The sequence below is a fragment of the Embiotoca jacksoni genome, unplaced genomic scaffold (assembly GCF_022577435.1).
Source record: "Embiotoca jacksoni isolate LCO1_2020_lvr unplaced genomic scaffold, fEmbJac1.0.p SCAF_3, whole genome shotgun sequence".
NCBI classification, from domain to species: Eukaryota; Metazoa; Chordata; class Actinopteri; family Embiotocidae; genus Embiotoca; species Embiotoca jacksoni.
In genome coordinates this window covers 21,178,008-21,203,326 of record NW_027185381.1, presented here as the reverse complement: position 1 = coordinate 21,203,326, position 25,319 = coordinate 21,178,008, and the positions used below count along the sequence as shown (strand labels likewise).

General features: G+C 44.0%; 1 protein-coding gene across 3 annotated transcripts; it reads right to left on the bottom strand.

Moving 5' to 3' along the window:
- Positions 1 to 906: 906 nt before the first annotated feature.
- mtss1la (MTSS I-BAR domain containing 2a) lies at positions 907 to 25,319 on the bottom strand. Of its 3 annotated transcripts, XM_069162879.1 has the most exons (16): positions 24,705 to 25,319; positions 21,741 to 21,802; positions 21,565 to 21,638; positions 9,981 to 10,065; positions 9,667 to 9,758; positions 9,500 to 9,574; positions 9,031 to 9,039; positions 7,312 to 7,469; positions 7,098 to 7,205; positions 6,530 to 6,627; positions 4,606 to 4,738; positions 3,850 to 3,924; positions 3,450 to 3,605; positions 2,914 to 3,090; positions 2,609 to 2,774; positions 907 to 2,322 (listed from the first exon to the last, which is right to left on the bottom strand). In XM_069162879.1, the coding sequence occupies exons 1-16, from the start codon at positions 24,771 to 24,773 to the stop codon at positions 1,529 to 1,531; spliced, it is 2,331 nt and encodes a 776-aa protein (XP_069018980.1). In that variant the 5' UTR covers positions 24,774 to 25,319; the 3' UTR covers positions 907 to 1,528. The 3 variants fall into 3 exon arrangements, with proteins under 3 accessions (XP_069018980.1, XP_069018982.1, XP_069018981.1); XM_069162881.1 differs by lacking the exon at positions 3,450 to 3,605; XM_069162880.1 differs by lacking the exon at positions 9,031 to 9,039.

Below are 25,319 nucleotides of genomic sequence, written 5' to 3'. Positions count from 1 at the left end.
CATTGTTCGTGCTGCCCCATCTATTGGCCTGGCTTCCCGCCTGCTCGGGACCTGCCGAGGGAAGGCCAGATGGGGCTACGCTGGGCCTGGCCGCACCGGCTAGTGGACCCTGATTAACCACCGCAGCTAACGGGTTATTTTTTGTGGTGCCAACCCGCGCTTCCAATTCAGTAATCCTCACCTCCAGTTATGCAAAAAGACCCTATTTATGGCAAATACCACTATCACTAAAGGGGGCAAAGATTTAAAAAAAAAAAAAAAAAAAAAAAAGTATAAAGTTAGCACAAAATCTTGCTACGCTTGAGTGGAGCAGGCGTTGTGTTACAGTGGGAAATTAAGAGAAAGATTTAGTGTTGGCGAGCTAAGATTTAAGGGTTAGGACAAATCCATAATCGGCAGCAACCCAGTGCTTAACAACAGCAAGTTACCTGCCAGTTACAAAAATGCATTTACCTTGACGTCAGACGTAACACCCAGCACACAAAGTACAAACTGGCATTAAACGGGTCAGCTGCCCTCATGCAGTGCTAATGAAGGGGAAATTAAGTCATGGCTCCGCCCCCTCGTTCAGATCCAAAATTGTACTGGTTCTTCCCATAGACAGTATGTGGTTCTTCCTCGGCCCATGCTACATCCTTCCACCAAGTTTAATGAATATGAGGCCAGTAGTATTTCTGTAATCCTGCCGAGAGAAAAACAAACAAAGAAACAAACCACACTGAAAGCGCCTCCTTTCCTTAGCAGTGGTAAAGACACAACATTTGATTCTATTTTTTATGACCAATAACTACTGCTCCACATTTCGGCAACCTAAAACACATTTTGAGGCTCATGTAATATTGAATTTCCATTCCATTTTCAAAATAGGACATTTTCGGACATTTTATAACAAAAACAATCAAGTCATTTAACAGTAAAAAGCCTGTTTAATTGCAGAATATATTGACAGTACGGTAAAGCAATAAAAACACTGCCATATTGCTTCTATTTTTACATGACTTACACAGCTGCTGTTACAGCTTATGAAACAAAACAGTAATACGGTACTTTTACAGTAACGATGAGAACCACAACATACAGACAGGCTCACAGAGCACTGCGCCCATCACTTTCCACTGACAGGTGGCTGTGTTAAATGAGAAATGCACAATATAATAATAATAATGATCATAAGAGCAAGAACAGAGACAAAGAGCATTCAATCACTGGGTCTAAAGGGGACAAACTGGGCTGAAACAACTGGTCACACAGGGAGCAGAGATGCACAGCCACGAAGCCCACAGACAAAAACAAAACACAGAAGAATAAAAACCAAAAAAACATGGATTACTTTGTACGTACGCAATACATACATGATGTGAAATGACTTGACATTGCCCGTGGTCGGACTGGCCTCCATTCACCACATGATATATCCTCTTTGTTATTTGTGCCTCGGTTCATCAGTGGTGTTGTATTCCACTACAAAGCTTTAGTTTGTGAATAAGGGCACCACAGTGCCGTTTTCACAGCCTCTCTTCTCCCTTAACTACCGAAGGATTCGGGGACCCGACCTGTCGTCAGTTAGTGTCTTGCGGAGCTTCACTCCCCGGCGTATAGACACCAGCATATCCACTGAGGACGTCTCCTGGGGTGCACAATGAGCCGGATCCTCTGGCAGTAAGCTGGGGAAGGGGAACTGACCATCACCGAGGGCACGGGCGCTGGCTGCCAGCTCTCCTATCTTCTCCACCAGGCTGTGGCGGTTGGCAGCGAGCAGAGGGTCCTCCTCAGCACTGTGGGGGGCCATGCCGGGTGCCTGCTGGGCGTAAACAGTCCGGTCCGTCCCTCCTCCTCCTCCACAGCCCCATGCTGTGTCAGGGAGGCTCATTCGCTTTGGAGAGGCCCTCATGTAGTCACTAGCAGATGGGTCATCACCATACAAAAACTCCTCGCTGCCCACCCGATGCTGAGAGGGGCTAGCATACCCCGGAGAGTCTGGCACTGTAGGGGTCTTAACTGGCACAATGGGGGGCCGGATGGGAATGGGGCCAGATGTAGATGGCGTACGTCTCACACCAGTTTTGGAGGATGGTGTCCGGCGAATGGTAGCTGTCCCTGAGGTAATGGTACCAGAGCTGATGACCCCGGCACCATTTGGAGTTCCTTGCAGGCTCTTACCTGCAGGCAGACCTGCTGTGCTGGCAGGTCTCTTGGTTTGGATCATGCGGCGATAGCTCTGAGCAATGTTACTGTGGCGTGGGATGGTGGAGGATTTGTCAAAGTCTGCCTGCCCTTCACTGTCAGCATCCCCATTGAGAGAGTAGCACTCATAATCAGAACCTGGAAGTGACAGGGAGTCTTGAGAATCTATTTTGTACACCGAATGATAAAAATACTGACAAGTACAGTTATTTTGACAGGTTAATTTGCAGCTGTTTAACACAATAATTTACAGCAATCAAATTAACAGTCAATGCCATTGGTATGGCACTTCAAATCACCAAATGCAAGGATTCCCATTAAAATTGGAGTGCAAAAGCAAAGAAATTCAGAAATCCTGTGCTGTACATGGATTTTATGTGCATGTTATCCTGAGGAAGTGTTTATCTGTTCAGATGAGTGTTACCTTGTGACGGGATGGTGTCCTCAGAGCAGGAGGGGGTATTGGTCTGGGTGCTGTAGCCACTGGAGTACTGCAGAGAGTCTCTGCTGCTCTTCTGCTGCTCCATACTCAAGCCTCTGGTCAGAACCATAGCTAGAGTACTGGCTGCTGGAGAGAGGGGCTCACCATGCTGGAGCACACACACAGACAGGTAGGAAATACATACAGATCAGCATACATTTACATATGCAATTCACCACACTCCAATTCCTAAGGAATCCAAATTTATATCCTGTAATTTATATTTCCCCTCCCTCAGGACTTCTTACCTTGGCGGTAATGGTTCCTGGGCCACTTCTCGCTCTGTGCGGATCATCTGGTTGCATCCCAGAATACCCCTGAGGACTGGGCGGAGCCTCAAGTTCTCTCATCTTATCCATAGACTCCCTCCGACGCAGTAGAGTGCTGGCCAACGACGGCTCACAGGAACTCGATTTGGCCCACTCCTGCAGCAGCAGACAGAATAATGTGCATTGCTAGTGTTTGCCATCCAACAATTGTACAGTCAGTTAAACATGAAAGCTGCTGGTTTTGGCACATGAACGGGTTAGATGCATGGTCGATATAAGCAGAGTACAATAAGCTTTGTCAGTGTTGTTAAACAATAGAGCCATCTCAGTTTCGCTCATCTTTACGAGGAAAGACGTGAAAACTGAGCTTGATAAGCGACAAGAAAATGGTGATTGTGAGGTTAATCTACAGTAAACAATGTCCATGACAGCAGAAAAAAAAATACAATAGGCAAAGAAGCAACAAAAGTTTTAAAAGAGAGAACCCAAAACCAGAATTGCAAATGAAAACGAACCTTCCAGCTAGGAACCTTTGATGTGGGTGAGGGAGTGTTGGATCCAGGGGAGTGGTTAAATGTGGGGGACGCAGGAAGTATGACAGATAGAGGCCTGATGGTGCCAGTGTGAGAGAAAGCAGGGCGGAAGGTACCGAAGGATGAGCATGAGCCAAACTGCGGAATGGATAGACAAGTCTGAGTCAGAGTGCTCAGCAACCATAAATAGTCCACGTCAAATCGTACAGCAGCTGTCATCAAGAGCCCACAGGCCTCTTTAAGCCATAGATGACAATTATCGGCGTGCATGTGTGTGTGTGTGTGTGTGTGTGTGTGTGTGTGTGTGTGTGTGTGTGTGTGTCTGCAAGTGCGTGTGTCCTGCAAAGTGAGTAGATTGGTGAGAGTTGCATGCAGTACTAACCGCTGTAGGAGAGCTGCACTCGCTGACAGACTGGCAGGTTTCTGAAGCCTCAGAGGAGGCTGAGCTTGTTGATTTCTGGGGATGGGAAGATGGAGGAAAGAACAGTGGCGATGAAGAGGACATGGGGAGAAAGAGGAAGGTATGAGAGATGCATAGGAAGAGAATGAGAGTTGGAGAAGAGTGTTGATGAGCTTTAGAAAGAGGGATTTTTCTTTCCTCTCTGAGGGGATCTATAGATTTATAGCCTAGATCGAAAGTAAAGTAACCTGTAAGATCATTTATTCTGAAAAAGAACATTGCATCAGTTGGTGTGCTGATGTGCTGCTGAGAGTGTTCTGTACACTGCAGTCTGTTCAGACCGTGAGAGTCTGAATAACTTTATCCATCCAGGGGGATACAAATTCAACATCTGTAACTGATAAAGCTGTACTGCAGTAAAAACAAACAGAGTTTGACTATCAAGCTCTTGTTAAGACTACGGCTTTATGTCTGAAATGCAAACATGAAAAAAAAGTGATTGGAAATGCCAGACGGAAAACTACTGTTGTCAAAAAGAGAGACTTATCGTAGATGTTCTTTGACAAGAAGGTGGTGTTGTTGCTGTGTCCTCCTGCCCTGCAGCAGTACTGCCTGAGGAATCTCTGGAGATAACAAGTCTGCTTTGTTCCCGGTTTTGTCGCAATAAAACAAAACAAAAAATCCCTCTTTTGTTCCTGACAAAAGAATAAACTTTAAAATCATGGCTGAGACTCCTACCTGGCTGGTGATGTCAGAGGGCATGGGCGAAGGAGGCTTCGAATGGGTGTTGGCGTCCTGGGAGACGAAACCTGAGTCATGGGAGGAGACGCTGCTGAGCCGATGGGCTCCCGCTGAGGGCATCTGAAGGAGACTGTTGAGAGGGTATCATGAGTATAAGCATTGAATATGAATGTTAAACAGGACTGTGATCTATATAATCACATTTCCCTCCCTTTGTTTTGTTCTGAAGATAATTTTTTGAGGAGGATTTATGTAAAAGTCACAGTAAAGACAGAAAAGGCTACATTAAAAATTTATCACAAAAGCTGTGGACATGAAGAAAGTCTTGTGTGAAAATTCTAACTGATGCCATTCTTCTAATTTTGGCGCATCAAAGAGCATTAAAAAGTTAGCCCCTCTTTGATTTCCTTTTCCCTCTGAACATTAACAGCTGTCTTTGTGCTTTTTGTCTCCTGCTCTGTCATTTTCATTCAGCGTTGTTTCTGTTTGTCACCCACGCATTTTCAAATGTGCAACTTTCGCTTCTCACCTTCCTTCTGTACTTTCTCTCCTACACCTCCTCCTCCTTCCCTTCTCCCTCCGGAATATATTTGAAGTAATCATTTCTCATTAATCTTCGTTCCCTACAGGGTGAGGCTTTCGGAGGAATGGCAAATAAAATATGACAAATTGAATAACCGTGAACAACCTCTTTCTTTCTTTTTTTTCTTTTTTTTTTTGAAGTAAGCTTGTTTTCTTACATCTTATCATTAAAATATTTGTCTCCTGAACATATTTTGTATTTAATGCTGTGGCATGAAACTGAAGGTTGTCTCAGAAAAAGCTGAAATTTGAGATATTTTCATTTAAAGTCTGATTTTACCCATTAAACATCATGCTAACTGGGATTTATAACTTAAATCTGTAATAAAAATGAGTCTGTCACACATACAGCATAGCTGCAATGTGGACATCTGTAGAATATTAAAAATAGGATGTGGTGTCAATTGGTACAAATATCAAGGGGGTTCTACCAGGAAATGTAACACCAAGGCAAGGTGAGAATTTGTGAGAACATTTGATATCTCTTCAACTCAACATTAAAAGGGTTTATTTGTGAAGCCAGACTTGTCTCTTGGCCTAGAATCCCACATTTATAAATAAACTGTTGTACCATCACCATTAGCCTTATGAAAATGCGGATTTTGGTTCCTGAGTAGGCTTCACAGCTTTCCGGCTGTGATGTTTGACAGTTTTGGACATAATCTGGCTGTAAGGAGCTTGAGAAGTACAAATCTGCCAGGAGCATGAGCTGAGGAGCCGGCGAGATTATTACCGCATGTCGTCTCACATTGTCGCTGGTAGTCAGGCTGCGTGTTGAGGAAGGTATGTCACTGGAGCTAACTGTCTTTGGATGTTTCATTTCCTTGCTACTGTGTAGTGAAGTTGTTGGAAATTGGAAAAGTGTGTGTGTTTGTTCAGAGCAGCTCAAGCATCAACAAAATCCACTATTAACAATAGAGTATGCAAAACTTATCACATCACATTTTATCATCAACATCTTGTATAATATTGCACAGAACTTAATGTCCACATCTGTCACTGTTACTTTTCTGAGATGTTTGACCTTAAAAATACAGAGCAAACATTTTCACGGTTTCTAGTTGTTCTGCTGAAAGTGCAATTTTTCGGGGGCTTAAGGTGAATACTTGTGAGCAGGACTTCTTACCTTCATCATACCTTGCAGAATAATTACATACAATATTCATAGATTCTAGGTTTTTCAATGAAAGAGGAGGTGACGTTTTAAGAATCTCTAACCACTTAATTGGACTTTTCCTTGAAGAGATAACCATAGACAGAGATAATTGTTTTTGGACATGTCTGGAGGGGATCTTCAACACAGTGAACAGATAGCAGTGTGTATGTTCATAGGATATACCTGCACATGCTGCTCTTCCTGGAGCCGGTGCTGCTGGGGGAGGAAGGAGGCGTCTGATAGGACCAGCTGTAGTCAGAACCTTTCAGATCCCGGATCACCTGCAGCAACACATAACATAATTGTTACTATACAGATACAATAATATACAAAGAAAATACTGCTTTTACATGTGATAAGAACTGACAACAAGATAAGATACTTTTCCTAGAATTGCTGGGCACTGTAATTTGTAGCAAAGGTTACTCAAACTGGAGTAAACAGTACATTTTTTTGGGACTATTTTCAGCTGTGGATTGACACACATTTGTTGCTCTAGCAAGTATCTATGCAAGCTGGAGATAGTATGCAAGCTTCGGGGCAACTGGTTGTTAATGATTCCGAAGTCCAGATCAGGCTTTGGATAAACATGTTCAGTCTTTTTGTTGATAAGGAAAACATAGCAAATACTTAATCCTGGACTGCAATTACAAAAAGGCTAATTTGATTGTGATCCAAATAACCGGATCGTGTCAGATGAAAAGTGTACCAGTGGCATTAAAAAAAATTAGGAGTGTTACACCCTGCTTACCTGCTCACTGGCTGGTGGCAGCTTGTGCGGGTCTTCAGTCAACACAGTGAGGTCATCAACAATGGCCTGTAAATGCGTTATCTCTCCCAGCATGGCGATCTCTACATTCTGGAGGAGAAGCCGGATAGATTAATTAAACAGCAACTACATTGGAGCTTCTCTTCACAAACATTTTCTCTCACTTTTAGGCATATAAAGAATAACTGTTCCTCACCACCACAGGCTGAAGCAAGTTGATGAATGTGCAGTAACGTCCTCTCTCTTCCAGGAGGGTTCTGCGCACCGCCTGCTTCTCTGTCTCCTCCATCAGCAGGTACAAGTCACTGACATCCTGCATGGCACTGTCAAGCTGGGGCCGCAGATTACCCCGGCCTGTGTAAGGCAACAAAAAGTGAGACAGAGGAAGGAAGGAAGGAAGGAAGGAAGGAAGGAATGAGCGAGTGAGGGAGGACAGAGGTGCGTGTAGTTGAGTAAACAGAGACATAGAGGAGGAGGAATGAAAACAGATTAAGAATTGGAGGGGAGGTTGATAATTATAAAAGTGCAGGGAGGGAAAGAGTAAAAAAAAAAAAAAAAAGAAGAGATGATTAGTACAAATAATGATAAACTGCTGTGTACTAGAGGTCAACACACTGACAAGCATTACACTCAAATGGTTCATGTACATGGGAATGAGAGGACACCGAAAACATGCCCTCAATCAATGCAACTGGTGATGATTTGCAGACCCTGAAATGGATGTAATTAGAAAAACACTACAGTACTAAATGTCCAGTTATTCAAGACTGCATACCACAGTGACACTTGATGATAAATACAGGAGGGCGAAGCAATGGAAGAAGGATGAGATGAAGATGACCACTGATGCCACATTCTTTGTTCTGTTGCATGATTTATACACTGTCAGTCATCACCCTATAGTATGCTATATCTTAGCATTTTTGGTTGAGTCTCAAGCAGCACACTCTTTAAATGTACAATATAACTTGAAAATATAACAAGCTAAATGTGAGCAAATTGATGTTTAATGTGTTTTAATGTTTAATACTGGTATTAAAGTGAGCAAATTCAAATTTGTGTCTTTCTGTGCTGGAAATTGCAGACATAAAAATCATCACAATCAACACTCAAATTGTCTTTAGCATGCAGCACACTTGCATTACAACTGTCCATGTGTTCAACGCATATCAGTTTAATTAGCTCATTTTTTTCAGTGCACCTTCATTTACAAAGGCACTAATAAACTCAAAAGTCCCATAAGGATGTGACAGCCTGTCCCTCTATAGGGCCTTATAAACAGGAATAGTACCATTATCATGGAGCTGTCAGCTCATGACAAAGAAGTTGTTTTTACTCAGAGAAATGAGTGATTGTCTTAGAGATAAGTTAACAAAAACTGCCAGTTTCTTTCTCTATAAAAAGGCATTTAGAAAATGGAAGAGCTACATCTGAAACAGTTTTGGCAGACTGTAAGCAAAAGACACATTCAAGTAGCTAACAAATGAAAGACAAATATGCAGTATATGCTTTTCCTAAACAGACATTTTTCACCAAGGACATTTGGACATGTCACAGCAGATAATGCACAGGGAAATTATAAAATCTATGATGGCTGAATTTAGCATTTGGCTCCTCGTTGACTCACTGTCACTGTAACAAAAAAAAGCTGTCAATAATGTTATTTGTAACACTTCAAATCAAAATGTCTGTGATGACGAAGGCCTATTTGCTTACAGCTAGCCTGTGTATTATTAACATTCTTTATCCCCAGGGTTTTTAATTTCTCGAAGAATGTCACGCTATTTCACCCTTTAACCAAAAATGCTAAGACAGCGCAGTGTTTTCTTTGACTGGCAGGTTGATCTAAGGATGGTTTTGATGCTTGAAACCAGCATGTGAAGTTTTCATTCGGGGCAAAGCACAGCAGACATACCTAGAAGCTCTACAGCCAGGGGAAATAGCCAGAAAGAAATAGAGGAGTGTGCAGTAACAGGCAGGGGAGGGGAGAGACAGAAGAACAGGCAAAGTTAGCTGCATCAAATTAGGGCACATTGCATGTTTATGACAAGCCCATACCACTGAAGCATCGTATGAAAATAGGAATTTAATTACAACCAGCGGTAGGGGCTAATGCGAGCAGAACCAAGGAAATAAGTTCATTTCTTTGATTTATAAGGTAAACCATCCAAAGCTGGAAAGCAGCCTTTGAAATTGTGCCAGGCATTTTGATTTGATTGAGTTATTACTTCTCATTCTGCACTCTAGATGGTGCTAGTTCACCATTAGACATTTGTACAACCCAGAGACCAGCTGCCCTGCAGACTTCATTAATATCGGCTGTTAAAATCTCATTACTTTTATCACAAGTCCATTAATGAGCATGTTGTGAAAGTTTTTCTCACCTTTTCTTGCTTTTTTCTGGAGTTTTATGGTATCTAACGACTTCCTTTTGATTTCCTGCCGAGACCTCTTGTATTCTGTGGAGAGACAGTGAAACAAATGGTGTATAAATCTCTGTTCAATGAAAAATGTGTATAAAAAGGGTATTCATAGTTTTCTGGCTGTTCACCTTTGGCATGGTCTTTGTCCAGCTGGTTAGCAGTCTTCTTCCATTCCTCTATTCTGTCCTGAAGTGGTGTAACCAGGCCTTCCATAAGAGTACTACAGTGACAAGCACAGACAACATGAGAGTCAGAGAATGAAGGGTATAACAAATAGCTTTATTTCAACCGCAGAAAGCCTCTCAGCGAAGAGTGGTAGAATGACAGAAAGGTCAACGCAAATGGGATGGGACCTAGGAACACAATAATCCCCTCAGGGAAAAAGATGAGAGAAAATTGCGGTGGAGGGGAAGAAAAACAAAAAAATACAAATGACACGTACTTGGTGAAGTGGCGTAATTTTGCCTCAATGCTGCGGTGTCGCATACACATCCTTGTCAGAGCTGAGCCGATGTCCCTGGTGGCACCTTGGAAAGACAAAATGAAAAACAAATTGTCACCTACAATATAAGAGCTTGGCAATACAAATCACAGATTCAACTCTTGGCCGAGAAAAATATGTTTTTCCATGAGAGCACATAACACATCAGGAGAACATTTTGAAAGGTTTAATGGACTTATCAGGGCTATTTTTTTTTCATTGTCGGAGAGGCGTTTCCAGCTGCAACCACTAGGTGGACATATGCTGACTGTAAAAAGAAGAGCCCATAAATATCACATTTGTTTGGGGAAGCAGATGTGGCACTGTGCCTGAGAACTAAAACCTTACACTCCCTCCTTCCCTCTGCACAAAACATGCATTTTTCCTGTTGACCCTTTGAGATTGAGATGCATGATTTGTCACCACAGTGTAAACAACAGCTTGTGTGAATTGGTTACTGTACTTTTCCTCTCTGTTGAAGTGTAATTAAATGGAGTCTTAAGCCTTTAAAACCCAGGCTGGCCCACTGTCTCACTGATGGTTCACAGGCCGGTGTAATATGTGGCAGCACTGATCCTGTTGTAATCTGGGCCACATAGGGCTAATCTGAGGGTCCCTCGCTACACACACACACACACACACACACACACACACACACACACACACACACACACACACACACACACACACACACAAAAGCAAAGAGAAGGGCATCTCTTAGCAACAGACAGGCCTCAGAGTGGAGGCAGGACTGTATTTGTGTTCATGTGTAAAAAAAATTTGGAGCGCCTGTGCATAGGTTAGTGTGTGTGTGTGTGTGTGTGTGTGTGTGTGTGTGTGTGTGTGTGTGTGTGTGTGTGTGTGTGCGCGTGTGTGTGCGTGCGTGTGTGGACAGGTGGTGTGATTTACAAACCCCCCACCCTTTCCGAAGTTCTCACCCCTTCTATCCTGGAGGAAAAAGGAGGGAACCCTGTAAGGGGATATCCCTCTATTCTTCCCTGCCTGCTCTGCCTTTCCTGTTCTCTCTGTTTCCTAAACACCATTCATGCAGGGCAGCCAGAGAGAAAGAGAAAGAAACCAGCTCTAACCTTCACTGTGAAAACAGATAGATGGAGAGAGTGATACACAGAATTAAACAGAAAGAAACACGTGACCGATATAGTCGGCCTGAAAACGGACTCGGTTTGAGGAACGCTCCAGATTGTTGTCCGGTGAGATCTGTGCTCTTTTCCAGATTTCATAGAAAGAAACTAGGTTACCGTCTCCAGCTAATATCACGTAAGACGTGCAAGACAAACATCATTCAACGGCACCGTTTGCATTCACTAACTGTTGTACCAGTTCAAAGACACTCAGCAACAGATCTGGACTCTGTCTCAAAGAGACATTTTTGCCAGACATATGTGGAGTAACTTTAGTGTGTTTGCACGTTGGAGAGAAGAAAGGAGGATTGTCCTATGTCGGCATTGATTTTCTAGGTGACTCAGTGAGAGGGGAGGGTTAGAGGTGAAAGGTCATCCAGCTGTATCTTCCACACAGGCATTACACACAGGCATTACACATCAGCAGGAAGTGATTGAAGTAACATGTGGAACCAATACGCTCAACTCTATATGCTATAAATAGAAAAAGAGGTGTCCATCTTTAAAGGACTGGAGAGTCTGTAATATAAGAACCTCTATTTACACTGGGTCAGAAAGCAAATCAACAGACCCGCACAGAGAGCACGTGCACACAGGTTGTGCATGTCTCCTTTTTGTAATTCACCTCTAAAAAGGCATCACAGGAAACCACCACAGCTGTGAATCAGTTCTGACAGAGAGCGAGAGAGAGAGAGAGAGAGAGAGAGAGAGAGAGAGAGCGACAGAGAGAGAGAGAGAGAGAGCGCGACAGAGAGAGAGAGAGCGAGCGAGAGAGAGTGAGAGAGCGAGAGTAATGTGGCGTCTTGTATCTCTATAACAGACCTTCCCAATGTCACTGTCAGCTGGAGAGCCCTCCAACCCCCACTCCCCTGTCAATCCATCCCTGCCAATTTCCCTCTCAGCCTCCCAGCTCTTTCCTCCCGTCCCCTCCTCTCCGTCTTCCCTTCCCAAAAGGGGATCAGCTGACAGCTACATCCTGGGGAGGTTCAGAGGCTTCCTGGCCATGTCAAAGAGCCCTGCTGGCCCCTGGCCTCGACCGGATGGACAGGGACACGGTGATTCACTCCCACAGCACCACACAAGGCATGTGACAAACATATACAAGCTAGGAGGACAGTTACGCTTGTCTTGAAAGACAGATATTGTGCAGAATATAGAAAAAGACTTTCAAATCAAAGTCTTTCTGTCATTCTATTATTTTATTAAGGTGTATATATCTCCGTGTTGACCTTCCTGAGGTTTCATCTTTTCCGTTTCCCCCGTTTATTTTGTGATTTTGGGCTGTATAAGTGATACTTTATCTCACTGTCTATAAATATATCGATACTTAACTTTGTAGCAGTTTAGAGCTGGCTCAAAGTGCATAAAACCTGGAAAAGTGATTATTTAGCAGACCGGGATCCCCAGGGCTTTAGGGGGAGCTGGGCCGACCTCATAGCAGACACCCACACGTGCATGAATGAATCAAAACACAGACCAGGATGGAAGAGAGCTATTATGCAACCTGGCTATATATCTTAGGACACAGAGCAAACTACTGGGAGTAAATAAACAGAGCAGCAATGTGCGCTTCATTACAGGAGCACTGCCGTGCACACATCTCACACCGATGGCACCCGACTCAATATACACGCTGAACATAAAGTGAAATTGCCGGAAGATCTGAAGTGTATGTTGAAAAAAGACATGGGATTGTTGGTGGGAAGGTCAAGCCCCCATTGGTGGGTTTCAGTGGGAACCCTAAACTCTAGCATCCAAACCAGCACAGTGCGGTCTGAGTGTGTGGAGAGTGGTTCCATCCAGAGCTCTGGTTCTGATTAACTCCCCTGATTCCTCGGGGAAGGAGGAGTATTTTAATAGGTCAGCTTTATAGGGGGTTCTCCTGCCAGGAGTCGGGAGCCAGGGGCTAAACTGCCAGAGGCCTCAATCCCCTGATGTCTTCAGCATGGGAGCTCAGCCTAACCATCTCTCTCTTTCAGCATCTAAACCCTGCTGTTCAGCTCACATTTCATTAGCACTTAGACTACTGCGTTGGAGTGAGGTGCTGTTGGAGTTAGACTTGTGCCACTGGTTCAGAGGGTGCTCCCTCTCTCTGCTTCCTGTATCAATAAAGCGTGTTTATGTGGACTGTACAAGAAAAAGGTACAGAAAATCCTTACTGTTACACTTCCAGGAAAATGAAGTCCCCTTGATTTTTTTTTCACGCAGCAGCCGCTGAGCTAAGGAAATTCCATCGTCAGTGAGACAACACTTATTCCTCACGTTGGCACGTTGGCCATGGAGCTGACTGCGGCAGGCACAGACAGTTAAGCCTCCTGACTTTACCCTCCCTCACCCCTTTTAAGTGAGGTTGAGTGTGAACTGGCAGGGACACAGCGAAGGCCACTGATGGATGAAAGGGGCCGTGGGATGAGACGGGAGCAGAGGGGAGGATGAAAGAGGGTACACACTGCCGAGGTGCCGGGTGGGTTCAGCCGGTCAAGGGGCAGAGGAAGTGTTAGCTGGCTACTGCAGGTGCAACGGGCGCTGCCAGAACAACATCTATACACAGTAAACCCACTAAATATATGATTAATAATGAGGAGGACTAAGGAGTAATTCGATAATGTAATATTATGAATCATTTTCAAAGTCTTTACGTGGTATGTGTGTTCAAGGAAGGAAAAAAAAACAAAAACACTTCACTAAGATAGTTTTGTCTGCGAAGGAAAGAAAAAAGAACAAGGAGCACTTGCTTTGATTTCAGCAGCTTCACTGCTATAAATTCGCTACTAGTTGAGCAAACACGCAGCCGAGATGTCTGAATTCAAAACCTGACAGAACATCATAAATTCATATCATCAAGTCTTTGCTTCAAAGCACAGCTGGGAGTGTAGCACAGTGGGAGCAGTAAGTATCATAAATAAAGCAGCATCCCTTGGATCTGCCTGTTAGGGAGCAATAGCATCTGATGGAGGGAAGAGTGGTGGGCAAAACAGCCACATGTGGACACGGATTGTGGAACAGGAGTGCTGTGGTGTACGCCTGTAGCAGGAGAGTTACAGATCTAATTCAAGTTACATAAATTGTGGTTGACAGACACAGACAGTGTGTATCCTTTGAGAAACTCTCCAGAATCTCTAGTTTATAATGTGGGTATATTCTCATTCTGAGTCCGACTTAAAAATGGAAAAATTAACATTTCATACCAGTCTTTGTTCATGGTTGCAACACAACGTAGATCCAGTTTTTTTCCTCGTCTGTTCTTTTAAAAAGAAAATTATTTTTTATATTTACAGCCCTTTTGAGGCATGCTTTGTGATATTGGGCTATAATAAACTCTGATTTCACTTGCGTCACTATATTTTCAATGGCGTATAACTTGAAAACGATTCTACTTTACTACTTGCATTCCTTAAGTTAGTGAAGACAGGTCTAAATCTGGAAATGACTTTTATAAATCTTTTATAATAACTCAGACTTCAAACAGAATGAATGTGTAATTTTCTCTCAGATTTCAGAAACATGTCATCACTTTAAAATCATGTGAAAAAGTATAAAGTATGAAGCTGATTCAAGCTTGAAGCTGTTCAGTGTGATTTCTGAGCTGTTAAAGAAGGCTCAACGTCTCAAGGATCTAAAACATAACAATACGATTTTTGTTTGAACTAAACACTTCAATCCTACATTCATAAATGTAATTGTTTGTGTGGATTAATATGCAGGTACTGTATCTGGGGTTGTAACTGAATATTGTCATTATCGATACATTTGTAAATGAATTACTTAACTAAACAATGAACAGGTAAGACAATAGCGAAAGCTGAAACTCCTGTTCCCAAGGGAACATCTCCCGTGTCTAGTTTTATCCGACGAATGATCCAATACCCAAAGATATTTGATGTACTTTGTTATAAGGCAGAGAAAAGAAAAGAAAAAAAAACCTGACATTCGATTCGCTGGAAATAAAAACAACTATGAATGAGTGTGAGTTTGTTTATGAATGAACGTATGTCCTATAATGTGCTGTGCGTCTGCAGTAGACATCAAAACTTCATTCTAAGCCTTTGTGTCACTTCCTTAAGGTGGAATGTCTCTTATTACCAGCAACAATACTACAAAGCGGTGGAGGAAATGGCCTTGAGATCAATTGTTTTAGTCACACACACACACACACACACACACACACACACACACACACACACACACACACACACCATTGTTGCCTGGCCAGACAGTACGAAAAGCATGTTTCACCTCTCACCCCGAAACACCCACAGACAAGACATCCCGGTGTGTGCTGATGCGGTGTAAACATGTTCTGGAGAGCATTAGGACGAGACGGAGGAGGAGGAGAACGTGGAGGAGAACGAGGAGGAGAACGAGGAGGAGAACGAGGAGGAGAACGAGGAGGAGAACGAGGAGGAAGTGATATTTCTCTGCTGCAGGAGCTTCCTGTTTAGGGACATGAATGCTGCTAAAAATAATTCCCACCGCTTGTCCAGATGTGCTTTTCACTAGAAATGAAACAAGTGAGAAACAAGACCCCTGATAGCCGAAGTCTAAAATACAAATGCATGTAAACAGATACCTCAGGAGCAGTCTTTGAATAGCTTTGTATTTAATGGAGCGAAGCCTGCGAGTCAGTTCAATCAACCTGATTTACAACCTCTTCAAGTGTCTTTGTCTCAGCTGACAGGACTCTGCCCACTCTTTTGCTCTGCTTAAGTTAATGAGCCTCTACTCATTTGCAAACAATCCTACAAACAATGCTGACACCACTGCTGGTGCTTCTGCTGCTCATATAACTCATCATAAGCTCCACCTCCATCTGTAGCCTCTTAGTCCTCAGTTACACACCCCGTTCTCCTCTGCACTGATCTTAAAGTATACTTAAGGCTCATCAAATATAAACTCTAAACTTTATATTCTCATAATAAGACATGTGGCTCCAGTTGACTGATTTTCTTCACAAAAAAAAACAGAAGTTTACTGGAATACTCATAAAGTCTTCATAAAATACATTCAAAATGTTGTATTGAACCATCTATCAGTCCACCTCAACTTCAAAGTCCATCTATATTCAAATTAAAATCCTAGTTTTCATGTTTTTTTCACAGCCTCATTGGAGCCTGTAAAAAAATGTTTTTGTGGCAATCCATCCAATGAGATATCAACCAAAATGGTGGAGGGACCAAATGACCTCATTATTCCTGGAGCCATGCCACTATAGAGACCGTATTTTGGTCACTATTTATTTGTACGGTGGCAAGTGATAAAAACAAGCTTTCTATTGAAGTGTGCATAAAATAACTACAACTGATCATGTGATCTGACCAGTCATCCTCCATTCTCTGCAAATTTTTCCAACTGGTATAAACCAGACATCCTCTGTTGATTAAAATGATGCATGTATTCCTTACATCCCCTTTTTTAAAGTCCTCCCTTACATTACTCTATCAGGCTCTCATGTATTTTCCCTCCCCTCCCCGGCTCCCTTCCATGCCGAGTTCATGTTCAGGATATAGCTGAACACAGTGTTCCCCCCAAGTCCCATGTTTGTCTTCTTAGTTAGGTATTCGCCCTCAGAATGAAAGTTATGCAGAACCAAAAGATTTGTTTTCCCTCCCGTTATTATTTCCCCCGGTTCGTCTGTTCCTCGCATCACTGCTGCAGCCACTTGATCCTTTACTTTGGTAGTCATTAAAATAGCTGGAAAACATTCATTTGCAGGAAGACCACATTAAGACTTGAGGTTTAAAGCCTGTAAACGTTAGAGCGAGACTTGAATAACTGTGTTGGGAACTGTTGAGCAGTGTCTGACAGACAAGGTAGACAGCTGACGGAAGAATAAGAGGCTCTTGTTGATACTTAAGTGACCTCGTGGTTGGAGGTCTAAAATACCTGAAGAGCCGAGCATACAGTTACCAGAATGGCACAACAGACCATAATATAACTGAAAGTGCATTCGTTTATGTGCCTGAATGAATGTCCACTTTAAAACACTCGAAGCTCATTTCAGCTTATAACCTCCTGGTTCTTCTACAGAGTACAATACAGCCTCATGTCAAGCTAGTACATGAAAGGCCAAAGCTTGATGGATATCAGTTCTGGTCACATGAGTAAACGCTCATTATTTGACATGCCCGTAAAAATAGCTGCGCTGCTGGGATAGCACAGAGGACAGTAATCCCCTGATCTCGCTCTGCACTAGGCCACGGCCGCATCTCGTCCATGCCAGGCTGTCCAGATGGCGGGTAGGGATATCCGTCCCATCTGCCAACCCAGAGAACTACAGTCGCCAAGCAGATTACTGCTTCGCTGACACACTGATCTACTAGCATACCTCCACTGAGAACGAGGAGGGAACGAAAAGACAAGAGAGAGCTCGCAACGACCCGCAGGAACATTATGTCTCTGTGTGTGTAATGGTGCGTGCAGTCTGCTGGTTCTGGTGCGCAGATGTAAAAAGAGAAAGGTTTCGTCGGCATTGGACACAAACTCGCAGCGCATGGCAGTCTGGCCGATGATCCCAGAGTGTGAATTTTTAAAGCTGGGGGTGGTTGATCAGGAAGGGAAGAGAAGGCAGTCTGTGTCTGTGTGTTACAGAGTGGGGCTAAGAGGATTAGCTGAACGCCTCTGCCTAGCCTGGAAACCCAGAGCTGTGGAAATCCCACTGAAACCACAACCCCCAACCTCGGTCAACTCGCCCCCACACTACACTCACCTCACTCTCCAAAAAAATATGGAGCCTGTATCTCATACCCTAATGTCCCATTAGCCATGGACTACCAGCTCTCTGACATACATCCAATTCAACCATGTCCAAAAATGGAAAAAATGAAGTCAACCCCGTACGAAAACACGCGTCATCCAGCCAAGCTTCAACAAAACACGAGTCCACTCTTCTCCAGATAAGTCTGGTCCTCTTTAATACCTCACACAACAGTTTAATAGGAAAAATAAGTCTAGACAACACACCAGAATCCATTAAAGCTGGCCAGTCTGACAATAAAACGCACCAAAGAGCAGCAGGGCATCACATTAAGTCACAGGAAAGATGAGCGTTGAAACATGAAACACGTATCTTTACAAGCCTAAAAATGCTCCCAACACATTCTTCTAATACAGTCTTTGGTGCTCGCAGACCTTTATTGAACCCGGATGCGTACTGCCGGTGACAGACGTGCCTTCAGACACAGCTCTATCAACACAGTTTAGAGAAACATCGCTGTCAGACTCAGTGCCAAAACGCCTGGCAGCACTCATCCAGCTGCATCATAAAACACAGACGCTGACGCCATTACTGTGACCATAAACTCTAAAAATGGACAACATGGGCGAGAGAGAGGAAGCCCGAACATGAACACAGACCCGGGGCACTTGGACGCATGCTGACACAGAGAGGAGGCTGAATGAGGTGGAGATGGAAGGGATGATACAGTTGGATTTGTCTGTAAGGTTGCCCTCCGAGTTAAAGATAACACAGAAGTAAGGACAGGAAATCATAAAATCCTCTTTCATTTGCCGTCAGCTCTCCGTGGATCAATCAATAAGCACAGAATGAGAGGAAATGTTGCTTTCCTTGGCAAGGAAGCGTGTCCAGTCTGGAGAGTCTGTGTGTGTGTGTGTGTGTGTGTGTGTGTGTGTGTGTGTGTGTGTGTGTGTGTGTGTGTGTGTGTGTGTGTGTGTGCAAGAGTTAACGGAGTGACTGGGTGAGTGTGTCAAAGGTAGATTAAAGCAGGCAGACGAAGAATGCGATGAAACCTCCAGCTGTGCCAGCAGCTGCAGCTCGTCCCCCAAACACGAGACGGGATCGGGGTGACAGCGGCAGCGGCCAACAGTTCAGAGCAGAGGGCCTGCCCCCTGTGGTGCAATCAGCCCTATATGGCTGTGCAGACGCTGAGGCAAACATGATCACTGCAGGCAGGCAGACTGCGCACACACACACCACACACACACACACACACACACACACACACACACACACACACACACACACACACACACACACACACACACACACAGGAGGGAACACAGACAGAAAGAGAGTGAAGGGAAACAGACACTTATGAACTAGTGAGAAAGTATTCTTAGAAATATTTTTAGCTTCCATTTTCTGAAGAGTTGTGAGCTACTAAGCGAATATATTTTAAGAAATCTGAATTATAACATTGCCGATGCCAGACGAGCAAAGTTGCCTAACAATGTCCTCTATGTCCTGCAGCCTGAGGTTCAAAGGTTATCCCTGTGCACCACGAGCCAGCACCAGTAAATATCGACATTCCTCCTGCCAAATTAATTGGAGCACACGGAGACCAACACAGCTCCCAAAGGAGAAATGGAATTGAAATGGTATGCTGGTTAACAGCACATAAAAACTGCAATAGGTTTTACATTCTTTTAAATAATTAAGAAAATAAAAGTAAGAAAATACCATCCAGTAAACAATTTATGATCAAGTTGTGCTAAAGCAGTGCTCGCGCTAAATGCTAAGACAAGCCTGGCACATGTTTGCAATGACAAAAATATAATCGCTGCCGCAGCAGGTATAATCTATACAGTCAATGTACTAATGCAGTGACCATCTTATTTCAGCATGATACCAGGCTAACATTTGCTAAGTATCACTAATCAGACAAACAGATTTACTTTTGCAATTTTCATTATAAACTGCAGTGCTGGAAAGTATACGGTATAATTTGGACCTGATGATGCCACTAGGTGAAAAAAATCAGGGGATCACCAAAGGTGTTCAGTTTAAATCTCGAGGCACTATGACAGTCCATTAAATAGTGAGTTTGGACCAAATTGGTGGAACAAACAACAGAAGCAATGTTGATAAATTAATAAAAGCAGGAAATATTTTCACATTTAAGATGATGAAACCATCAAATATTAGCTATTTTAACATGATAAAAATAACATCTCTTAAGTTTTCAATCCATCTACTACTGTGCAGTGGTCTAAACCCTGTTTCATTAGTCCCTCTTTAATTGCGAAAGTCTTTCATCACTCGTGCGGTCTGTGGCCTGAGAAGGATGACATTAATCCTAAAGTTAATATCCCTGGAAGAGAAGCAGAAGAGTGCCTGAGTTTATGAGTGACACACTTACACGGATTTTATGCATCTATGGCTGAAAAACTACATTCGCCCTTCTCTCTCATCTTTCTCCGGTCTATCTATCACTCTGCTCTTTTTCCCTTCTTTTAAGGCACTTTTCCTTTGAAGTCCCGTCCTGCCATGTCTATACCCCTGTCTTATTGAAGCAGGCTGCCAGCTGCTGCTAGCAGCCAGCAGGTTGACCCGAGTCTACCTTGCTTCATCATGCATGTGCGCTCACATCAGGAATCATTTAAGGTGGCTTGATGTATCGCCATGGCAATAAACCCTACTGTTACTGGAAAGTCTGTGTGAGCAAAAACTGGTGACAATGCGTGAACACTGTTTAAGAAAAGCCCCTTTGGTCTTTCTCTCCAGCAGTAAGTGGTCAATAAGGGGCGGGGCTTGTATGAGCTGTTTAAAAGCATGGTGGTATGTGACCTGTGAGGTCATGCGGCCAGCTACCAGCTGTCACTCTTTGAATGTCAGTGTGTGTGTGTGTGTGTGTGTGTGTGTGTGTGTGTGTGTGTGTGTGTGTGTGTGTGTGTGTGGGGAGGTATGCTCCTGCGCTTGTGTGATTGCGTTTGTGAATGTGTCAGGAGCCTTTGCACGCTCGTCCGGGTTTTTTTGACCTACAATCTGCTGTCGACGATTGACTCCAAAGAAATCTGTTTTAATCAGCTGCCTCTCTGGCCAGCCTGTCTGCTGCTGCGAGCAGGGTGACAAAGCAGATCAGCAGACCTCATTAAGACCCAAGAAACAATAAGCTCAGGTTTTCATTTCTCTGAGCTGCACCCTCCTCCTCTCCTCCCCCCAAAGCTGCCCCCACTTTGGTCATCTTAGTGTGGCAGAATGGTGTCGTGAAAGGAAGCCAAGAGCGTCACACCAACTGTCCACTTTCTCACAGATGTGAAAACAACTATATCTTGTTGTCCTATTTGTGTGACACACAACCACATGTTTCAAATCAAAGGGAACACAAATGTTGAGTTGAAAGATTATCAACTGCTTGTCTGCTCTAATCCTCAGATCCACTTAAAGTGCAGACAGTACTGAACCCCTTAAGGGTGTGAATGTGCACAACACATGGCATTATATTTGTGTAGCTGAAGCATAATGCAGAGTTACACCAGCATCACATCTAAGGAAGTGAAAATTTGCAGCAAGACAGCAATAATCTGTGTGCAACACCCCATGAAGACAACAAATTGATTTGCTCGGGAGGAAAAAAGATGGTGGATGTTATTGTTCCTCTTTCCCCCAACAGCTCTTTCACTCCACCATGTGCGAGTCTGAATTAATTGAAAAATACCCTCCTTACCTCTAGAGTTGGTAGCCATGTCCGCCACCTTCTGAAAGGCATCTAAAAAGGCCACCGCTGCCAGAATTGTGGTCCTGAAAACACATTAACACATGTTCACCGCCCTTAGAGTCTGTAACCATTGCACAAGAGTTTTTGTCACTGAGCTTTAACTGTTCACAGGAGCTGCTTCTCACCTGAGTTGAGAGTGCAGTTTTGTGGCCTTGGCACTGAAGTCTTCCCACACAGGGTAAGAGCTCTGATCAGAGAAAGGAAAAGTAGTGAGTCAAATAAATATCTCGGCAAGGACATTTAAGTGCAGAAGTGTACACTGTTAAACACACACATACACACACAGAGTGTTCATGCACAGTTGAGAAGACATAACGTTCTCTCTGAGAGGATAGAATCTGGCACGGCTTGATAATATTTCAGTGTCAACTTTATTCACACTAAATGCATTTTCTCTTTAATTCACAGTGATAAGATAATGAAGGAAAAATAAGGCAGCTATAAATCAAAGAGAGCTTGGCTTTTTGCCCTGGGGTTAGAAACAAGTTAGCGTATAAGCCCTATGCTCTGCCTTGACTTAAAAAAGGTCGGCAGGATTTCTCAGTGCACGCCTTTCGTCTCTTATATGTGTTCGTATGTTTACATGTCTCCTTGGCATTTTTGAGCCGGGTAAGCCCCCGTATCACAACTGTTTATGTACACGGGGAAGGTAGTATGGGCTCGTTTTTGAAAAATCTGGATTAGATTTTCTCCAGGATTATCGCGCACAGCCTTGAGGTGTAAAAGCAGAAGCCAAACTTAAAACACATTCGAGGCTAGATCCCATTAGAGCAAGAGCTTGAGCCCTGGAGCAACGAAAGGAAGGGCACAACCTTTACGTGTCTTTGATGGAGGGGAGCCAATAGGGGTTACACATCCTTACTATATATAGTTAACATGCAATCCAGAGAGAGTCTTGCTCTTCATCACTTTGGGTATAACCTCCATTCTGGCAATGACAGTGTTTAACTCCCAGCTTATCGCGGATAAAGCCTCGGCCTTCGAAAGTGATTTAGGAGCTATCATCTCACCCCTAAAAAATGTTTACCATGAACCTCGCAGCCTCGCCGTTCGCACTTGACTTCAACAGGTGTCTAATTAGCTTGTGTGGTCCGTGACTCCCAGGAGCGCAAGGGATGTGCTCTGCCAAGACAGCTGAAAGAGGAGGGTGAAGGGGAGTACCAAGCGGAGAAGAATGGAGCGGGAGTACACATTTTTTTTCTCCATCCACACCCAGCAGCATCCAGAGAGGTAACCATGGATGAAAAGATGGAGGTAAGAGAATGGCTCTTCTTCCCACGGCTCATCATTCACTGGAGAGTGAGGTCAAAAGCATTACCCTTGGAGCCGGGAGGCAGCGTTGCTCAAGGACGGTTTTTTTTGTTTTTTTTAAAGGTGGCTGCTAACCCACACACAGAGGTTTGAAATCACATCCCACATATCTCTGTGCCACCTGGATCTGATCTAATTCTTGATTCCTGATCTAATCCAGCTGAGTCATTTCTTCTTCTTTTTTTTCTTTCCGCCCTCTATCTCGTGTTCAAACACCTCCTACTCTTTTATTTCATTTCCTGTAGCTTCGTCAGACAGTTATATAACCAAAAGCGTGTAGCTTGTACTAACACACTTGTGTACTGTCTGTACACAAGAGGCTGTGGAAATTCTCTGACTGTATGTGTGTGTATCAGGAGGTTGAGTGTACACTATAGTCGAACACTGCTCACAATCAGGAAAGCAGTGCTGCTGCTTTGCTCCCGGGGGATAAAGCTGGTCCGACAGGCTTGCATGGCGCAGCCAGGCGGCAGGAATGAGGTCAGATGTCTGTCTCAGACAGTGGACATCGATACTGTGCTGACTAAGGGCTTCAGCCTCATTCATCTGCACTGCTTATCAATACACAGACTGCCTTTTTTCTAAGAGCCCCTGTCTCTCTCTGGCCCTGGTGTGAGTACAACACAAAGGGGAAATATATGAAACCGGCACTGCCAATAGCTGAGAGCTGACTTCATTGGAGCCTGACAAATGATGGGCCCATAAATAGTCAGTCCGAAGGCACCACGCCCCTGCGAGCCAGTGATCAATAAGAAATCTGTTCAGTTGAAAGTGCTGCATGATGCTTGACTTACTCGCTGTTAATAACACTTTGGAAGCATCACCAGCATCCCACACAATGAGAACAGTGGGAGCTGCCTCCAGCCACGATGAATACATGCACACTTTCCATCTGTTGTCATGAACAACAACAGACCACCCTGCTTCAACTTCCTTGACTTGACCCCTCCCCCCTCCAACACAAACACTTCCATATATGCCATAAATAATGGGGGACATCTAATTCCTGCAAAAAAAAAAATATTTTAAACTATCCTAAAAGACAAAGATCTCATGTTTTATACATACAAGTTGCAAGGGGGGGGTCAATTTGATTACTAAGAAAAAGCCCGAATCAAATGTGTATTGAACGAAATACAGCAAAAGTAGTGATTTCCTGCCACAAGGCCAACATCAGGAAGGACAATCAATAAGCTTTCATGCCTTTTTCTGTTCTGGAGGTTGAGGTGATGGAGCTGTTATTTTCTTTCAGAGCATCCTTCCAGAGCTGACACTTAATCTAGAAAAACCTTGGAGGCTAGTATGAAGAGTGAACAGTTGTTTGGAGTCAAGTTGCACCACAACACATTTGTAGTATGATAACTGCACACTATTTCCCACTTTTTAAGCACTTTTTATTCTCCTGTGCCCCTGCTTTTGCTTCTCAAAAGGCACTGACCCCTGGGCCAAACACACACAGCTACAACTGTAGTTTTGTGATAAAAATGAAGCTCTTGTTCTACTCGTGCTTCCACGCAAGTAGTTATTTTATGGCACAGAGACTGACACGGTGCCTGAAGTGCTGATAAATATAACCAATGCCTGACAGACCTGCTGCACATTATGCAAATAACACAAAGGGAAACATGTTTCATCTCTCAATCTGTCCTGCAGCGGTGTTTCAAGTGGGGGAGGACCCGGTGAAAGAGACAAAGGCAGTAAAAATATGTGTCTGATCAGCTACTGTGCAACCACAAAGGTCAGATGAAATCCCTGTCTACTTAATTTAGATGTGTTACCTTCATGTCGTTCACGATGGCCTGGAATAATCCACCCAGCGCTCCACACTCCTTCTCCACCGACTCCATGGTGCCAGAAACAAATAAAAAAGCTCGTGGAAAGCGGAAAAATCAGACTAAATATCCCACCGCTGATCTGTTTTCACATAGCAGACATGTAGATCTTTGTTTTGTTCATCCGCCCTCCGTTGTCCTCTCCTACAAACAACGTAACCAGCAGCGGAGAGGATGCGGAGCCGCACAGCCAGCAGCCTGCGGAGCGCACAGACAAAAAGAAATGTGCTGCTCGATGGCACCGGGTGCTGCTGCTCGCCCCGCCGCGGCTACTCGCCTTTCCCTCTCGGTGGCACTGGAGGGATGGAGAGTAGGGACGCGCTTTGGCCGGGTCGAGCTTAAACGTGGAGGGCACATACACGGCGGCTACTCATGATCACCGCGTTAACACAAATAAACGGAGAGAGCCCAAATCCGAGGGGAGAGGGCAAAGAGGAGGTGGTGGTGGTGGAGGAGGAGGGGGCACAACAGGAGACGCGATCGGTCGCTGGAGACGCGGGGACGCGCTCCGTTGTTAGCAGCGGAGCAGATGTCTCGGGACTGGAGTCTCCCGTAATACGA

Bases quoted from the DNA above. Each gene is read 5' to 3' on its own strand.
- mtss1la (XM_069162879.1), bottom strand. From the start codon at position 24,773: ATGGAGTCGGTGGAGAAGGAGTGTGGAGCGCTGGGTGGATTATTCCAG. The intron at 7,206-7,311 runs GTGAGGAACAGT...CTTCTCCTCCAG, and splicing joins ACTTGCTTCAGCCTGTGGTG to AATGTAGAGATCGCCATGCT. The intron at 4,739-6,529 runs GTATATCCTATG...CCCTCTCAACAG, and splicing joins AGGAAGAGCAGCATGTGCAG to TCTCCTTCAGATGCCCTCAG.